The sequence below is a fragment of the Coffea eugenioides genome, chromosome 8, assembly GCF_003713205.1.
Source record: "Coffea eugenioides isolate CCC68of chromosome 8, Ceug_1.0, whole genome shotgun sequence".
Taxonomy (NCBI): Eukaryota; Viridiplantae; Streptophyta; class Magnoliopsida; order Gentianales; family Rubiaceae; genus Coffea; species Coffea eugenioides.
The window spans coordinates 41,264,495-41,280,133 of record NC_040042.1 but is presented as its reverse complement, the minus strand read 5'-3'; the positions used below and the strand labels follow the sequence as shown (position 1 = coordinate 41,280,133).

The 15,639-nt window shown below is 38.6% G+C and overlaps 3 protein-coding genes across 3 annotated transcripts; all 3 read right to left on the bottom strand.

Annotated features, from left to right (window-relative positions):
- Nucleotides 1–1,652: 1,652 nt before the first annotated feature.
- On the bottom strand, nt 1,653–7,022 carry LOC113780792. The gene is made up of 6 exons (XM_027326567.1): nt 6,406–7,022; nt 6,180–6,318; nt 5,834–6,122; nt 4,743–5,716; nt 4,119–4,688; nt 1,653–3,644 (listed from the first exon to the last, which is right to left on the bottom strand). Exons 1-6 carry the CDS (start codon nt 7,020–7,022, stop codon nt 1,653–1,655), a joined length of 4,581 nt encoding a protein of 1,526 aa, XP_027182368.1.
- A 3,229-nt stretch (nt 7,023–10,251) lies between these two features.
- LOC113781594 (probable LRR receptor-like serine/threonine-protein kinase At3g47570) lies at nt 10,252–11,804 on the bottom strand. The gene is made up of 2 exons (XM_027327556.1): nt 10,842–11,804; nt 10,252–10,739 (listed from the first exon to the last, which is right to left on the bottom strand). Exons 1-2 carry the CDS (start codon nt 11,779–11,781, stop codon nt 10,381–10,383), a joined length of 1,299 nt encoding a protein of 432 aa, XP_027183357.1. The 5' UTR covers nt 11,782–11,804; the 3' UTR covers nt 10,252–10,380.
- A 71-nt stretch (nt 11,805–11,875) lies between these two features.
- Nucleotides 11,876–14,897, bottom strand: LOC113780791 (probable leucine-rich repeat receptor-like protein kinase At2g33170). Its single transcript, XM_027326566.1, has 5 exons — nt 14,094–14,897; nt 13,681–13,752; nt 12,986–13,129; nt 11,981–12,839; nt 11,876–11,933 (listed from the first exon to the last, which is right to left on the bottom strand). Exons 1-5 carry the CDS (start codon nt 14,878–14,880, stop codon nt 11,876–11,878), a joined length of 1,920 nt encoding a protein of 639 aa, XP_027182367.1. The 5' UTR covers nt 14,881–14,897.
- Nucleotides 14,898–15,639: the final 742 nt, after the last annotated feature.

The window sequence follows — 15,639 nt, the reverse complement described above, 5'->3', positions numbered from 1 at the left end:
CAAGATACCAAGAAAAATAATATTCAAGCATCAATGGTCAAGTCCAAGAAACATCACTCCGGTTAGCTTCTAAACCACAAATGCCTCTAATTCCAGGTTAACTAATCTAAGAAAAAGGAATGACACACAACAGTTATCAGCAAATGGTCCAACTATTAACCAAAATCTCAACATTAAATCCATAATTCGGCAAGCTGACTTTTATTACACACTAACACAACCTTCACTTTTTTTCACATTTTTTCTACTTTTCTCTCTTTTTTTTTTCTTTCAATAGTAACAAAAGACTTAGTCGCTAGCCATTTGAGCCTTTTGACGCGAACTCCAACATTGGCCAGATGAAGGAGCCCGGTTACTCAGCTTCTATCGCCACGTGACCACGTACTCATAGAAGTTACTACCTTTTGACGCGAGAATCAACACTTTTAGGTGCAGATCCCCGGTTACTCAGTAGTAACTAATAGCGGAGTACAGTCAAGTTTATTCATAGTTAAAAATCACAAAAACTCAATATAACACAAAAACCAAAAGAAAACTTGCATCAGCTAGCCTCATTTTCAAACATGGAGAACTAAAGTTAATAACCGGACCAATTCACACGAAAATGCCAATAATCATTCCCTATGCCTAGGAAAGTTAACCAAAAATTATAAGAGTAAAACAATCATTGATATTCACCAAAGAGATGTTTTTGGATTCAACCACATTAACTTGGTACCCTTTTATTATTAAAACTTGGCAATAGCAGAAATAAAGGCAACAATCCAACATCAAACTTGGCATCACATACGAGCTAATCACTAAAAAGAAGAAAAAGAAAATGAATGAAAGACACTAGCACCATAACTGCTCCCCCCACACCTAAATCCTACATTGTCCTCAATGTGACAAATAAAAAGCAAAAGTGAAGCAAAAGTGAGAGGGAAAGCAACCACACTTCCCTGAAATCGGGGCATAGTGAAGGGCGAGGTGGAAACGGAGGTGCAAAGCCTGTAAGAAACAGAGACTGCGCCAAATCATGTGCCATGCCGGCGACATTGGCATCGACGTTGACCATGCGAGCCTCCAAAGTCTGAACCTGGAAAACTAAGAAGAGAGGAAGAAATGAGCTGAAATCGCGTTTCTGAAGCCTTTGTTGGGACACATAAAACGCGATTGAAAACGCGCCTTCAACTCGCGTTTTATAAGTCGCGTTTCCTTCACAAATCTTGCAGGAATGAAAACGCGATTGAAAACGCGCCTTCAACTCGCGTTTTATAAGTCGCGTTTTGTGCACAAATCTCGCAGGAGTGAAAACGCGATTGAAAACGCGCCTTCAACTCGCGTTTTATAAGTCGCGTTTTGTGCACAAATCTCGCAGGAGTGAAAACGCGATTGAAAACGCGCCTTCAACTCGCGTTTTCTAGTCGCGTTTCACTGTGGCTTTCGGACGATTCTCATTGTGAGCTTCCTGCACGTCATCACGCGGGCACGTCAAAACTGAAGGGCACCTATAAATCGGCAAAAACGAAAACTGAAACCCAAAATTAGTCGAATTCAAGGAGAACACCTCTAAACTACCACACGGAATTGAACAAACAATTAAAATGAACAATTGGGTTGCCTCCCAAAAGCGCCTTTCTTTAAAGTCTTTGGCTAGACAAAATAATGCTTCAATCAGAGAGTTCAGGCACTGCAAGGGTCACCTCCTCAACATTATTAACTTGAAATCCTTCATAAAAAGGTTTGAGACGATGACCATTAACCTTAAAAATCTTGTCAGTGTGAAGACTTTGAATTTCTACTGCACCATGAGGAAACACATTAGTCACAATAAAAGGTCCAATCCAACGAGAACGCAATTTACCAGGAAAAAGTTTAAGTCTAGAGTGAAAAAGAAGTACTTTTTGACCAATACAAAAAATTTTCCTTGAAATTGCTTTATCATGAAATGCTTTTGTCTTCTCCTTATAAATGCAAGAACTCTCATATGCATCATTTCGGATTTCCTCCAACTCTTGCAATTGCAACTTCCTGTGTTCTCCAGATTCATCCATCCGCATATTATAATTTTTAACTGCCCAATATGCCCTATGTTCCAATTCCACAGGTAGATGACAAGGTTTGCCAAAAATTAATCGGTAAGGAGACATACCTATGGGGGTCTTAAAAGCTGTACGGTAAGCCCAAAGTGCATCATCTAAGCGCAAACTCCAATCCTTTCTATTGGGATTCACCGTCTTTTCAAGTATCGACTTGATTTCTTTATTGGAGATTTCTGCTTGACCACTAGTCTGCGGATGATAGGACGTAGAAACCCGGTGAGTGACGCCATATTTCTTCAACAATGCTTCCATTACTCGATTGCAGAAGTGTGTCCCTCGGTCACTGATAATTGCTCTTGGCGTGCCATACCTGACAAAAATATGAGATTTAATAAAATCAACTACAACCTTAGCATTGTCAGTCCTAGTTGCCTTAGCCTCTATCCACTTTGAGACATAATCAACTGCAAGTAATATATACATATTACCAAAAGAGGAAGGAAATGGACCCATAAAATCTATACCCCATATATCGAAAATTTCACAAACCAGTATAGGAGTAAGAGGCATTTGATCTCTATGGCTTAAATTACCTGTCTTTTGACAATTTGCACATGATTTACAAAATAAGTATGCATCACTAAACAAAGTTGGCCAAAATAAACCACACTCTAAAACCTTTCTTGCAGTTCGCTTAGGGCCAAAATGTCCACCACACGCATATGAGTGACAGAAAGATAAAATTGATGGAACCTCTTCTGTAGACACACACCTGCGAATAATTTGATCAGAACAATATTTCCACAAGTATGGTTCGTCCCACACATAATATTTAACATCACTTTTAATTTTTTCCTTTTGAGCTCTAGACAAATCATTAGGTAGCGTTCTAGTAACCAGATAATTCACTAAATCAGCATACCAGGGAGTTGTCTTTTGAACTACAAAAAGATGCTCATCTGGAAAATTATCCTTCAAGGGAGCAGGTCCTTCACTATTGATCAAACGACTGAGATGATCAGCAACCATATTTTCGGCACCCCTTTTGTCTTTAATTTCCAAATTAAATTCTTGGAGTAGGAGAATCCACCTTATAAGTCGTGGTTTGGCCTCTTTCTTGTTGAGCAAATATTTCAAAGCTGCATGGTCAGAATAAATAATGACTTTAGTGCCAAGTAAATAAGAACGGAATTTTTCTAAAGCAAAAACAATAGCTAAAAGCTCCTTTTCCGTAGTCGAATAATTGCACTGGGCACCATCCAAGGTCCTCGAGGTATAATAAATGACATAAGAAGCTCTGCCCTCCTTCTGGCCAAGTACTGCACCAACAGCAAAATTGCTGGCATCACACATTATCTCGAAAGGAAGACTCCAGTTTGGTGGTCGAACCACTGGTGCTGAAGTCAATGATCCCTTGAGCGTGTCAAATGCACTCTTGCAATTATCATCAAAATGAAATACCACATCCTTTTGAAGTAATTTGCATAGAGGATGGGATATCTTTGAAAAATCTTTGATGAAACGCCTATAAAAACCTGCATGGCCAAGAAAAGAGCGAACTTCCCGCACACTTGCAGGGTAAGGTAAACATTTGATAATTTCTACCTTAGCCTTATCTACCTCAATTCCTTTTGCAGATACCACATGGCCTAAAATTATGCCTTGGTCCACCATAAAATGGCATTTCTCATAATTTAAAACAAGATTAGTCTCAATGCACCTTTTAAGAATTTTTGTGAGGTTAGTTAAACATTCATCAAAAGAATTACCATAGACAGTAAAATCATCCATAAACACTTCTATGATATTCTCCACATAATCAGAAAATATACTAACCATACACCTTTGGAATGTAGCAGGCGCATTACAAAGACCAAAAGGCATTCGTCTATAGGCAAATGTACCAAAAGGGCAAGTAAATGTGGTTTTCTCTTGATCTTCAGGCGCCACTGGAATTTGTAGAAAACCTGAAAAACCATCAAGACAGCAATAATGAGATTTTCCTGCCAACCTTTCCAACATCTGATCAATAAAAGGCAATGGAAAATGATCTTTACGAGTTAATGCATTTAATTTTCTAAAATCGGTACAAACTCTCCACCCATTTTGAACTCGAGTGGGCACTAACTCACCTTTAGGATTTTCAATAACAGTAATTCCTGTCTTTTTAGGAACTACTTGAACAGGACTTACCCACTTACTATCCGAAATGGGATAGATTATACCTGTGTCAAGAAGTTTTAAAACTTCTTTCTTCACTACCTCCATCATTGGTGGGTTCAATCTCCGTTGAGCCTCTCTCGAAGGCTTAGCACCATCTTCTAACAAGATGCGATGCATGCAAGTGGCTGGACTTAATCCTTTTATGTCAGCCACTGTCCATCCTATTGCCTCCTTGTGGTCCTTCAACACCCGAATTAGTTTTTCTTCCTCTAAAGCAGTCAATTTACTGGAAATTATTACTGGGAGTGTATCTCCATCTCCCAAGAATGCATACTTTAAATTATCCGGTAACTGCTTTAATTCCACCTTCGGGGCTTGCACAATAGATGGCAAAAGCTGTGAATGAGACAGAGGTAATTCCAAGTAAGACACATTGGAAAATTCTGGGCAAAGAGAATTCAATTCAAAAATAACTTCCTGCAATTCAAAAGGAAAAACAAACTTCCCTTTTATCTTTTGCAAATTTTCCTGACAGAGACCAGTAGAAATAGCAACCTTCAACGCATCGTCATTATTAAATTCAAAATTTTGCTGCGCCAAAGAATCAATTACATCTATAACAAAAATTGAATGAGATTCACCAGGATATTTCATGGCATCATAAATATTAAATTTAATAACATCACCATCAAATTCCATAGTCAATGTGCCAGTGAAAACATCAATTTTTGTTCTAGCAGTTTTCAAAAATGGTCTCCCTAACAGTATTGGAGATGAATTAGAATTATCATCCTCCATATCAAGCACATAAAAATCTGCAGGAAAAATCAAATTATCAATTTGCACTAAAATATCCTCCAAAACTCCATCAGGATAGGCATTTGATCGATCAGCCAGTTGAATTATTACGCCCGTCTCTTTTAAAGGCCTAATGTTCATCAAATTATAAATAGAACGAGGCATAACATTTATCGAAGCACCCAAATCCAACATAGCTTTTTCAATTTTAATATTACCTATTTTGCAAGGGACAGTAAACATACCTGGGTCCTTGCATTTAGGAGGCAATTTTTTCTGCAAAACTGCCGAAACATTTTCTCCCATATGCACTTTCTCGTTTCCTTTCAACTTTTTCTTACCAGTGCATAATTCCTTCAAAAATTTAGCATATCTAGGAATTTGCTTAATTGCATCTAAAAGAGGGATATTTACCTCAACTTTTCGAAAAGTGTCCAAAATCTCCTGTTCGTGCTCTTGCTTTTTGGACTTTGCCAGTCGACTAGGAAATGGAGGCGGAGGTGTAACCACTTGTGTTGATTTTTCTCCAAAATCTGGTTGTTCCAAGGCTCTAGGTTGAGACACATTCCCCTCTTTTTCGAGCTCTTCCTCGATTGCTTGTTCAGAAATTTTCTTGCTCGGCTCAGGCAACTCTTTGCCACTTCTTAATGTGATGGCACTAGCATTTTGCTTGGGGTTGACAATTGTCTGCGAAGGTAGCTTTCCAGATAATTGGGATTCCAATCTATTGACTGTGGAAGCTAACTGGCTCATTTGATTCTCCAAATTATGAATGCTAGTTTTCGTCTCCTGTTGAAATTGTTGAGTGTTAGTAGCCAAAGATTTCACAATATCCTCAAGTGACATACCTGATTTAGGAGCAGGTTGTTGCTGTGAAAGTTGAGGTCTAGGTTGATATTGTGACTGATGTGGAAATCCTGGTGGCCTTACTGCATAATTAAAATTAGGATGATCCCTCCATCCTGGATTATAGGTGTTTGCATAGGGATCATACCGTCTCTGAGGTGGTCCTGGAAATCCAACTGCATTAGCCTGCTCAGTCGAATCATCTTGGAGTGTGGGGCACATATCTGTTGGATGACTCGAACCATAGCAGATTCCACATGTTTTCAATTGCTGCATTTGTCCTATAGCTAACTTTTCAACCAAAGAAGTTAGACAATCTAATCTTTGCTCTATTGTAGAATTACTTACCTCATTGACTCTACGAGTCGTGTTATCCTGCCTGTCTCCAAATTGTTGAGCATTTGCAGCCATACTCGATATCAAATTTCTTGCCTCCGTGGGTGTTTTATTCACTAAGGAGCCCCCACTGGCAGCATCAATAATTCTTCTGTCAGTTTGGGACAGACCCTCATAAAAATACTGGATGAGGAGTTGGTCAGGAATTTGATGATGAGGACAACTAGCACATAGTTGCTTGAATCTTTCCCAATATTCATGTAGAGTCTCTCCATTGAATTGTCGAATTCCACAGATGTCTTTCCTAATGCTTGCAGCTCGGGATGCAGGAAAGAATTTTTCTAGAAAATGCTTCTTCATGTCTGTCCATGTGGATATTGACCCAGAGGGCAGATAATAGAGCCAATCCTTAGCTTTATCGGCTAAGGAAAATGGAAAGGCTCTTAATTTAATTTGCTCCTCTGTGACTCCCTGAGGTTTCATTGTCGAGCAAACCACATGGAATTCTTTGAGATGCTTGTGGGGATCTTCACCTGGTAAGCCATGAAAAGAAGGAAGTAAATGGATTAGTCCAGATTTTAACTCAAATGCAACCTCTAATGTAGGATAAGTAATGCATAGAGGCTGTTGATTTAAATCTGGTGCAGCCAATTCTCTCAATGTCCGTTCATTAGCCATGGTGCTATCTATCTCTTCCGTCTCACTAAATGAATCCACAAAATCTACTACTGAATTATGTCCAGTAGATGAGGAGGATGCCTCTGCTCGTTCTCTTGTTGCTTTTCTCAATGCACGAGCAGTTTTCTCTATCTCAGGATTATATTGCAGTTCACCTGTACGAGAAGATCTAGGCATAAACCAGTAACAATAAAAATAAAAATAAAAAATAAACAAAGAAAATATAATTCAAAGAAAATAAATTTATTTTGACACCAAGTCCCCGGCAACGGCGCCAAAATTTGTTGGGTGTCAAATCAGCAAAAATAAAATTCCTACTCTTAAGTCACGAATTAAGTCCACTATGGTACTGGAGCAGGGACTTAGGCTGTGCAATGGGTTACTAGCTTCACCCTGGTGCCAGAGTTTGCTTGATCCGATATACCAAAGTGTATTAATTACGTGAAAGACAAAATTCGAATATAGCAGCGAGCAGGGTCGAATCCACAGGGACTTGGGAATTTATTTTGAATGAATGTAACATTAAATAAAAATGGGGGAAGTTGATATGGAACTGTCTAATTTAATTGCTCAAATTAAAAATATAAAGTAAATTGACGGAAGGAAAATCTCTAGTCAAAGGTATAATCTCCACTTATGGTTCGAATCACTGATCACAGATGCAGAGATAAAATCTTTCATTTACAAATAAACTGGTTATGGTTGTCAACAAGCTCTGACAACCTGCCTAACCTTACTGATTCGATAACCACAACAAGCTCTGTAGTTATTGCCCTAGCCAATTAAGCAGTCCTAAACACGCTCTTAGGATTTAACCTATTGACAGCATTAATCATTAGACTGGCCACCAATTATAACCAACAAACACACACGCTCGGTTTATTTAGGCTATATCATATATTTCCGCAACAACGACTCAAAAGTTTCTACTACAATTGAATCATATCACTTGCCACATGCACTAAAATTACCCAACAATTACGGATTGAGCACTCTTAGATGGCTGTTAATTACTCACACAATTAAACAGTGATCAAGTATTTAATTGCAAGAAATAATCATATGCATAAGTGAACAGGAAATATATAAACACTTGCAAATTAAAGAACGTAGGGAAATCAATTCGATCTCACAGTTTTGTCGAACCAAAGCTTCGATTTAACCTCTGACTAGATGAAGAAATTAGCCACTCCTCATAGTTGAATTGCAGCCAAAAGTACTGGATTGCAAAGGCATTGCGTTTTTACTAGAAAGCAAGGAATAAAAGATGTTTTTCCCGTTGGGGAATATTGTCGAACACCTGGCGTGTGTCAGAGGCCAGTCCAGAGAAAGGAAACTAGAACTAAACTAAAAAGCTAAACTAGAGGTCCCCCCTTGCTTCTGTACGTCCTCTCCTTAAAAAGCCAAAAGTAAGATGACTAAAAGCTATCTCCGGTGGTCCCCACACATGTGGACAAAGTCTCCAAAATTACTCCTTCTTCCAAGTCTCTCTACGTTGCTTTCTTTTAAGAGCCCAAAATGACTTATAGCTTTGTGGTCCCCACCAATCCAAGGCCTAAGGATTGAAGCCCTTAGAAGTCTCCATATTCTCCATAAAGTCCCTCCTTTTTGGTAGTTTTCTGCTTCATTCCTGAAATTAAGTCCCGATACCAAATATGAGTAAATATCAGCAATTAACACAATATTTGTCAGGGATAGAAGGGAAAATTAATAATTAAAATACCAACAATTAACACCCTATCAGTAAGGAAGAGAGTTGGTGATGGAAGCACTATTAATATTTGGAAGGACAAATGGATTATGAATAGTGGTAATGGGATGGTACAATCCAGGAAACCAGAAGGATGCCAGACTTCAAAGGTGCAGGAATTGATCAGCAATGGCAGATGGAGAAAGGATTTGATGCAGACATTGTTTAGTGAGGATGATTGTGCTAGGATAGGGAGTATCCCACTGAGTATGTGTGGAAGCAAGGATAGACTGGTTTGGCCAAGGTCTCTCTCTGGACGATACACAGTTAAAACTGGCTATGTAATGGCTAAGGAGATGAATAACAGGAAGGAGCAGACTAAGTATAGGGAAGGGAATCACAGCAGAAATGAAGGAAACTCTGGAGCCTGGAAATTCTTATGGAGTCTAAACACCAAACATAAACTTAAACATTTTATATGGAAATGTTTACGGGGTATACTGCCAGTAAATGAGGTGCTGAAGAGGAGAACTGGAAAAGGTGATGCCAGATGTGTTTGTTGTGGAGAGAATACAGAAACTCTGGAACATATGTTGTTCTTTTGCAGACATGCAGAATTGATCTGGAAAGCTGCACCTGTCAGATGGGATGGACTGTTGGACTTTAGACACAACTTTTGGCTTTGGTGGAATAGTCTTATGGATGCCAAGGAGAGAGTTGAGGGGAGGGATCACATAGTTCTTACTATAAATATTCTTTGGCAGGTGTGGAAGTCCAGGAATAGTATCCAGTTTAACAAAGAGGGAAGGTGTCCTGGAGAGACTGTGAATAAGGCATTGCTGGAATGGTTAGAATATAAGAACGTAGGGAGTGAGGATGTTTATAACAAGAAAGTAAGGGGGGACAAAGCTATGAAAGGTGGTAGGTGGTCTTTACCACCTAAAGGCTATATAATCATGAATACTGATGCCAGTCTGAATATACAAAAACAGAGAGTGGGGAGGGGGATTGTGGCCAGGAAGGATGATGGAGGTTTGATTGGGGCATGGGCAGATAGTGATGTCAAACTGGGGGAACCGGCTGTGGAGGAAGCTCTAGCTATCAGGCATGCTTTGATCATTGCTAAGCAAAAGGGTTGGAGAAAGGTCTTGATACAATCTGACTGCAAAGGTATAATTGACAAAATTAATGCGAGAAAGGCAGAGGATCCAAATATTGGTGTCATTCTTTTTGATATCTGGAAGCTCAGACAAGTTTTCACAGAATGTTCCTTCTCCTTTATTAAAAGAGAAGGTAACTTTGTAGCTCACCACTTGGCAAAATTTGCCATTAACCTGATGAACAACTTTGAGTGGCAGGATTCTTTTCCTGAATGGCAGACTAGTTTAGCTAGAAATGATGTAGGAGCAAGTGCTCCAGCTTTGTAATCTTTGTTTCATGATTAATGAATCTTTTATCGTTTGGAAAAAAAAAAAAAAAGTATGCTGTGATTCAAGAAATGAGAAATTCTGGGCACTTTAGTTGCCAAAATTGTTGGATGAATCGGAAATTGTCGTTTTTGGGAATTGTTTTATAATCTAAGCCATAACTGGCAAAGAATTGAAGCAGATATCATCAGTGAAAGCAACTACAGCGCCATGACATTGAGGAGGTTATTTTTTGAACACAGAGGTTCCCTGCTTCTCTCTACATTCAGAAATTCCAAATTTTAATCATACAATTTTATTTGCAGTAATACAATGCCTTTCAAATCTCACGTGGTTCAGTTTATTTGATATAAACAAATTGGCCTCTCTTCCCTAATATTTCGGATGATTATAAAAGATGCCACATATTCGATCCGAACTATTCATCAGCCTGCCTGACCTGCATGAATTTGAGTTTGATCTTCTTCAGTGTTTCAAGAACAACTTTCATACTGAGTCTGTCAGTTGGAGATTCACGAACACATTTTAAGGCCAATTCCATGATGCATGAAAAACCCTCCAACTTCTCAGTGAAATTTTCATCCTCGCGCTTCAACAACTTAGCATCAATGACTCGAAGAATCGAATTAGGCAGAGAATCATTTATCCAACTCTTCAAGTTCAAATTTCCAGCAAACATCTCATCATTAGGCTTTCTTCTTGAAAAAACTTCCATCAGCATGATTCCATAGCTATAAACATCGCATTTTGCTGATATCAACCCCTCAGATCCATACTCTACAAACAACGTTCAAATTGAACAAGTGTCACATAAGAAAAAAAAGAAAAAAGAAACTAAATGCTATACAAACGTTTGGGATTAGATTGAAGAATCATTACCTGGAGCAATGTAGCCAACTGTAGCTAAGGTCTTGGTCCATGCAAAGCTTTCCTCCTTTTCCAGCATTTTTGCAACACCAAAGTCGCTGACGTGGGCAACCATATCCTCATCAAGTAAGACATTACTGGGCTTCAAATCACAGTGAATCACAGGCGTTGAATATTCTTCGTGGAGATATTGCACTGCACTTGCCACATCTATCATTATATTCAATCTCTGTAGAGTATCTAAGAAATAGTTGTCAGAACACAACCACATCTCAAGGCTTCCATTGCACATGTATTCAAGCACCAAGGCCCTAAAATCCTGGTTCCAACAACCGCTGATGACCTTCACAAGATTTCGATGGCGAAGGTTCTTCAGGACTTTGCACTCTACATCAAAGCTCTTGATTACTCCTTCCAATTCCAAATTGAAAACCTTTACAGCAATAGACCTTCCATCATTCAGAATCCCCTTGTAAACAGATCCAAAACTCCCAATGCCAAGCAAATTGATTTCACTGTACCCATCAGTTGCTCGAAGAAGTTCATAGTACGAAACTCTTTCTTGCGTTGGCACCAATACCATGTTTTTTCCTTTAGAATCCTGATATTTCTTCCAATATCTTCTGAAGACAATTGCTAAGGCTGCGACAACCACAGCAGCGAGTCCCAGAGGAGCAAATGCATATAGAAGCACCTTTTTGGTTCTTGACCTGTGAATTGAATTAGTTCTTGGGCAAGATGGCACGTGAAACCTGGAATCTCCGCACAATGCATCGTTGAACAGAAAAGATTCAGCAGTAAAGTTCCTAAAGTGACCACCAGAAGGAATTTCACCACTTAAATGATTATAAGAAACGTCAAGCTCGTTGAGGTCCCGAAGTGCCTCCAATGACTTCGGTATGAAGCCAGAAAGATTGTTGTGCGATAGGTAAAGTCCTTGCAAGCTGAGCATATTGCCAAATGAGTCTGGGATAGATCCATGAAATTGGTTTTGGGATAAGTTTAAAATCAACAGGTTTTGCAAACTACCTGTTGTGCTAGGAATGTCACCAGAGAATTGATTCGCTGATATGTCTATAGATGTTATAGCCTTCAAATTTCCAGCTTCAAGAGGCAAGGAACCATTAAAGAAGTTTGAGGATAAGTTCAACTGCAAGAGATCTTTGAGGTTCCAAAAACTATTAGGTATGGCAGAGACTAAAAAGTTGTTTCCTAGTTCAAGATCCCGAAGAGAAGTCATATTACCAAAGCATTCTGGTATAGACCCAGAAAACTGGTTTGTGGTCAGATCCACTGAAGTCAAGCTATGCAAATTGCAAAGCTTATCTAAGGTGTCGTTAAGATTATTATCTCCCACGGTCAAACCTTGGAGGTTCTGTAGATTTTTGAATGCTGTCGGAATACCTCCGATCAAGTGATTCGATTGTAGATCAAGCACTATCAAATTGGTCAAGTTGCCAGTTTGACTTGGTATGGTGCCCTTGATTCCACTAGAATATATATACAATTTTTGTAGAGTAGCAGAGAGATTCCCAATGGAAGCTGGAAGAAGCCCATTTAATGGATTATCGTGCAGGCTTGAAAATTTCAAGTTTTTGCATTTTGTCAATGAAGTGATGAAGCTCAGCTCCACAGATGTAGGATCACTTGTTAAATTGTTGCTTTGCAGACCTAGATATTGCAGAAGTCTAAGGTCCCCGAGGGTGTCAGGAATGGACCCAGTGAATTGGTTACTTCCCATTGAAAGCAACAACAATTCTGAACAATTTGAAATGGACACTGGTATAACTCCACCAAGGTTATTCCTAGCAAGCTCTATGTCTGATAACTTGGGCAGTCTGTATCCTAGATCCCGCGGAAGATTTCCTGATAGAAGATTAAATGAAAGTGCAATACTTTGCAATGCTGAGAGGTTGAAGATCCCAGGGGGTATGGAGCCATTCAAGCCATTATAAGTTAACTCAAGATGCTCGAGTTGGTAAAGGTTACCCATCTCTGGTGGTATTGTACCTGCGTACCAGATTCATTTTCAAAGGAAGCATATCAATCATTAGGCTGTAAAATTCCAGTTATAAATAATAATAAAAAAAAATCGAATGGACGTAAGCGTTTAGTTAACCGATTTCGATTTACTTCAACAAAAAAGATGTATTTACCTGTCAAGGAGTTGTTGGCGAAGTAGAGTTCAGTAAGCATCGTCAAATTCCCAATTTCTCTTGGAATGCTTCCCGTGATTTGATTCAATTCCAGATTGAGCCCCTGCAGGTTTTGGAGATTGCCTATCTCTCGTGGAATCGTACCTGCCAATCACAAATGCGGGTAGGCTACCAAATTACCCATTTATGAGTCACTTAAAATTCTACTTTTTTTTCTCTATTTTTTTGCGTGTTGTTTGACAAAAAAAAATAAAGGTATTTTATTGTTATTTGATTCATAAGAAATTCAAATTTATTTACTTAACAGTCATTAAAAGCTAACTTAAAATGTATAATTATTTTTAAATTGGTATAAATGAGTGAGCCGAGTTAACCCATTATCCGCCAATTAGATGGATTTAATTGGATACCTATTTAGATCTATTCAAAATTAATGGGCGAGTTATTAGTATGCGGGTTTGGATGGATCAACATAATTAAGTTACGTATAAGGAATGTATAGCTCTTCAGAACTTCTAAGTTTTTTGGTGGATGTTTTCCATAGTAAGTATATAGGAGTATCTCATGAAGTTTATGGACATTCAAATAGACATGACACGAATTCATTTCACCCACAACTTACTCCAAATATTTTCTAGTTGCATGATTGTAAATAGAGCATAAGTAGTGGTGAAGCTATTCATAGACCTGATTACCTGTCAAGTTGTTACGCCCCAACACGAGAACCTTCAAACCATGCAGTTTGCCAATCTCTCGGGGAATTGCACCTAACAATTTTACGCAAAGACAGAACTAATCATATTCATTTCAGAGATATATTGAGAACTGTCGTACTTGGTCGAGATGTAACTTGCAAGCGGAAATTTGTGTTGGTAATTATGCTTTTAATTTTCTGGAATAAAGAAGCAGAGGTGTTACAATAGTAAATTTAAAAAAAAGAAGCAGAGGTGTTAAAATAGTAAATTTAAAAAAAAAAAAAAAACCAGCCATCCAAGCCATGCTGGTAAAACAGTAAATAGTGTTGAATCGCAGTGCCAAACAGGGAAAAATGGCCATTAATTGCAGTTTGGCCTCCTTCGTATGCAAAAAGGCAAAGCAAAAGTATTACCTGTGAAGTTGTTAGTCATGAGGGATAAATAGGTAAGCTTCTCCAGATTTCCAATTTCTTTAGGTATGTGCCCGCTAAACCTGTTGGATGACAAGTCTAGCGATTGAAGTTGAGAAATCTTGCATAAGCTCAATGGTATTTGACCAGCTAAATAATTCGAAAAAAAATTCAGCAATTTGAGGGCTGAAAGATTTCCTATCTTTTCTGGAATATTTCCTTCCAGGAAATTGTAGCTTAGATCTAACTTTTCCACTCTTGACAAGTTGGATATAGAAGAAGGAATAAAACCACTAAAACCATTGCCGTCCAGAAACAAGAACTGGAGTTCTGGGAAGTGACCAAACCACATTGGAATCTCTCCAGTGAAGTTGTTAGTGGTTAACCTGACGAACCTCAGGCGGCGCAGGTGTGACAACTCTTCGGGCAGATTTCCGTGGAAGGAGTTATTTCTCAGATCAAGAGAAACAAGAAAGGAGAGGTTTCCCAAATCCGGAGGTATTGTGCCGGTGAGTCCCATGTTTGAAATATTTAAAGCAGTCACTCTTTGGTGTCGAGAACCGCACTGGACTCCTATCCAGTCACAGACAGAGGATGCAGCAGCTGCAGAAGACCAGTTTTTTGGCAAGAATTCTTGCTGTCCTGAAGTGATATGGGCTTTCAGGGCTAAAAGAGCAGATTGATCAGTGCCTAAACTTAATCTTTTCATGGCTGTGCAGCCGGTCATCATTAGATGGTGCAGCAAAACAGGTACTGCAAGAGGGAACAAGTAAAAGTAGTGTTTCTTCATATCGACCGACCTATATGATCAATCAATAGTCCTAATCGGCGATATTCTCTCATTCCTCCATTCTGTTGCAACCTCTATATATAGTCATTGTTTTGGAATTATGTGACCGCGTGTAATACATTTTAGCATTTACCAAACTTTTTCCAAACTTTGCCTTAAAAAACCCTTTTCCGCTGAATTTTGATCAATTTTCCACTTTTTCCGTCTCTTTCTCTCTCTTTTTTCTTTTTAAAAATAAATTTCCCTTCCTCCGAGTTGACTTCTCTAGTTAGGTGAATTTGGGAATGAATACGACCATAATCTAGGGCAAACACTTGAGTAGATCGAGTGTATATAAGTTTGGTGGTTCAAAATTTATCATATCATTTTATCAACTCAAGTATTTGAAATGTGGCAAAATTTGGACCGATAGATCTACAAGATCGGTATGTATGTATGTGTGTGTGTATATATGTATGTGTATATATATATATTTGTACACGATAGGGTACTATTAGTCTAACTCAAAGAAATTATGAACGTACTAATCATCTATTTTCTAGCTAGCCTTTGATGTGGATATATTCTGCAGGTTGCTGTTAATAATTCTTGGCTGATAAATTCCAACATGTGACATGTCAACTACCATAACATTGGACCATAACATTTAGTAGTAGGTTTCTGTAATAAAGAAGAACCAGACTTTTCTTTTCCTCTCAACATCGCCAACAACGGGACTTCATGCATGGGACGGGACTTTCCAGTTAGACAATAATAATG

Bases quoted from the DNA above. Each gene is read 5' to 3' on its own strand.
- LOC113780792 (XM_027326567.1), bottom strand. From the start codon at position 7,022: ATGCCTAGATCTTCTCGTACAGGTGAACTGCAATATAATCCTGAGATA. The intron at 6,319-6,405 runs GCAACTATGTGC...CCAAACTGACAG, and splicing joins GAATATTGGGAAAGATTCAA to AAGAATTATTGATGCTGCCA. The intron at 6,123-6,179 runs GTAAGTAATTCT...TTGGTTGAAAAG, and splicing joins CGACTCGTAGAGTCAATGAG to TTAGCTATAGGACAAATGCA.
- LOC113781594 (XM_027327556.1), bottom strand. From the start codon at position 11,781: ATGCTCAGCTTGCAAGGACTTTACCTATCGCACAACAATCTTTCTGGC. The intron at 10,740-10,841 runs GTAATGATTCTT...CGTTGTTTGTAG, and splicing joins AGTTGGCTACATTGCTCCAG to AGTATGGATCTGAGGGGTTG.
- LOC113780791 (XM_027326566.1), bottom strand. From the start codon at position 14,880: ATGAAGAAACACTACTTTTACTTGTTCCCTCTTGCAGTACCTGTTTTG. The intron at 13,753-14,093 runs GTAATACTTTTG...TAAAATTGTTAG, and splicing joins CATGACTAACAACTTCACAG to GTGCAATTCCCCGAGAGATT. The intron at 11,934-11,980 runs GTTGAACTTATC...TGCCTCTTGAAG, and splicing joins AACCTCAAAGATCTCTTGCA to CTGGAAATTTGAAGGCTATA.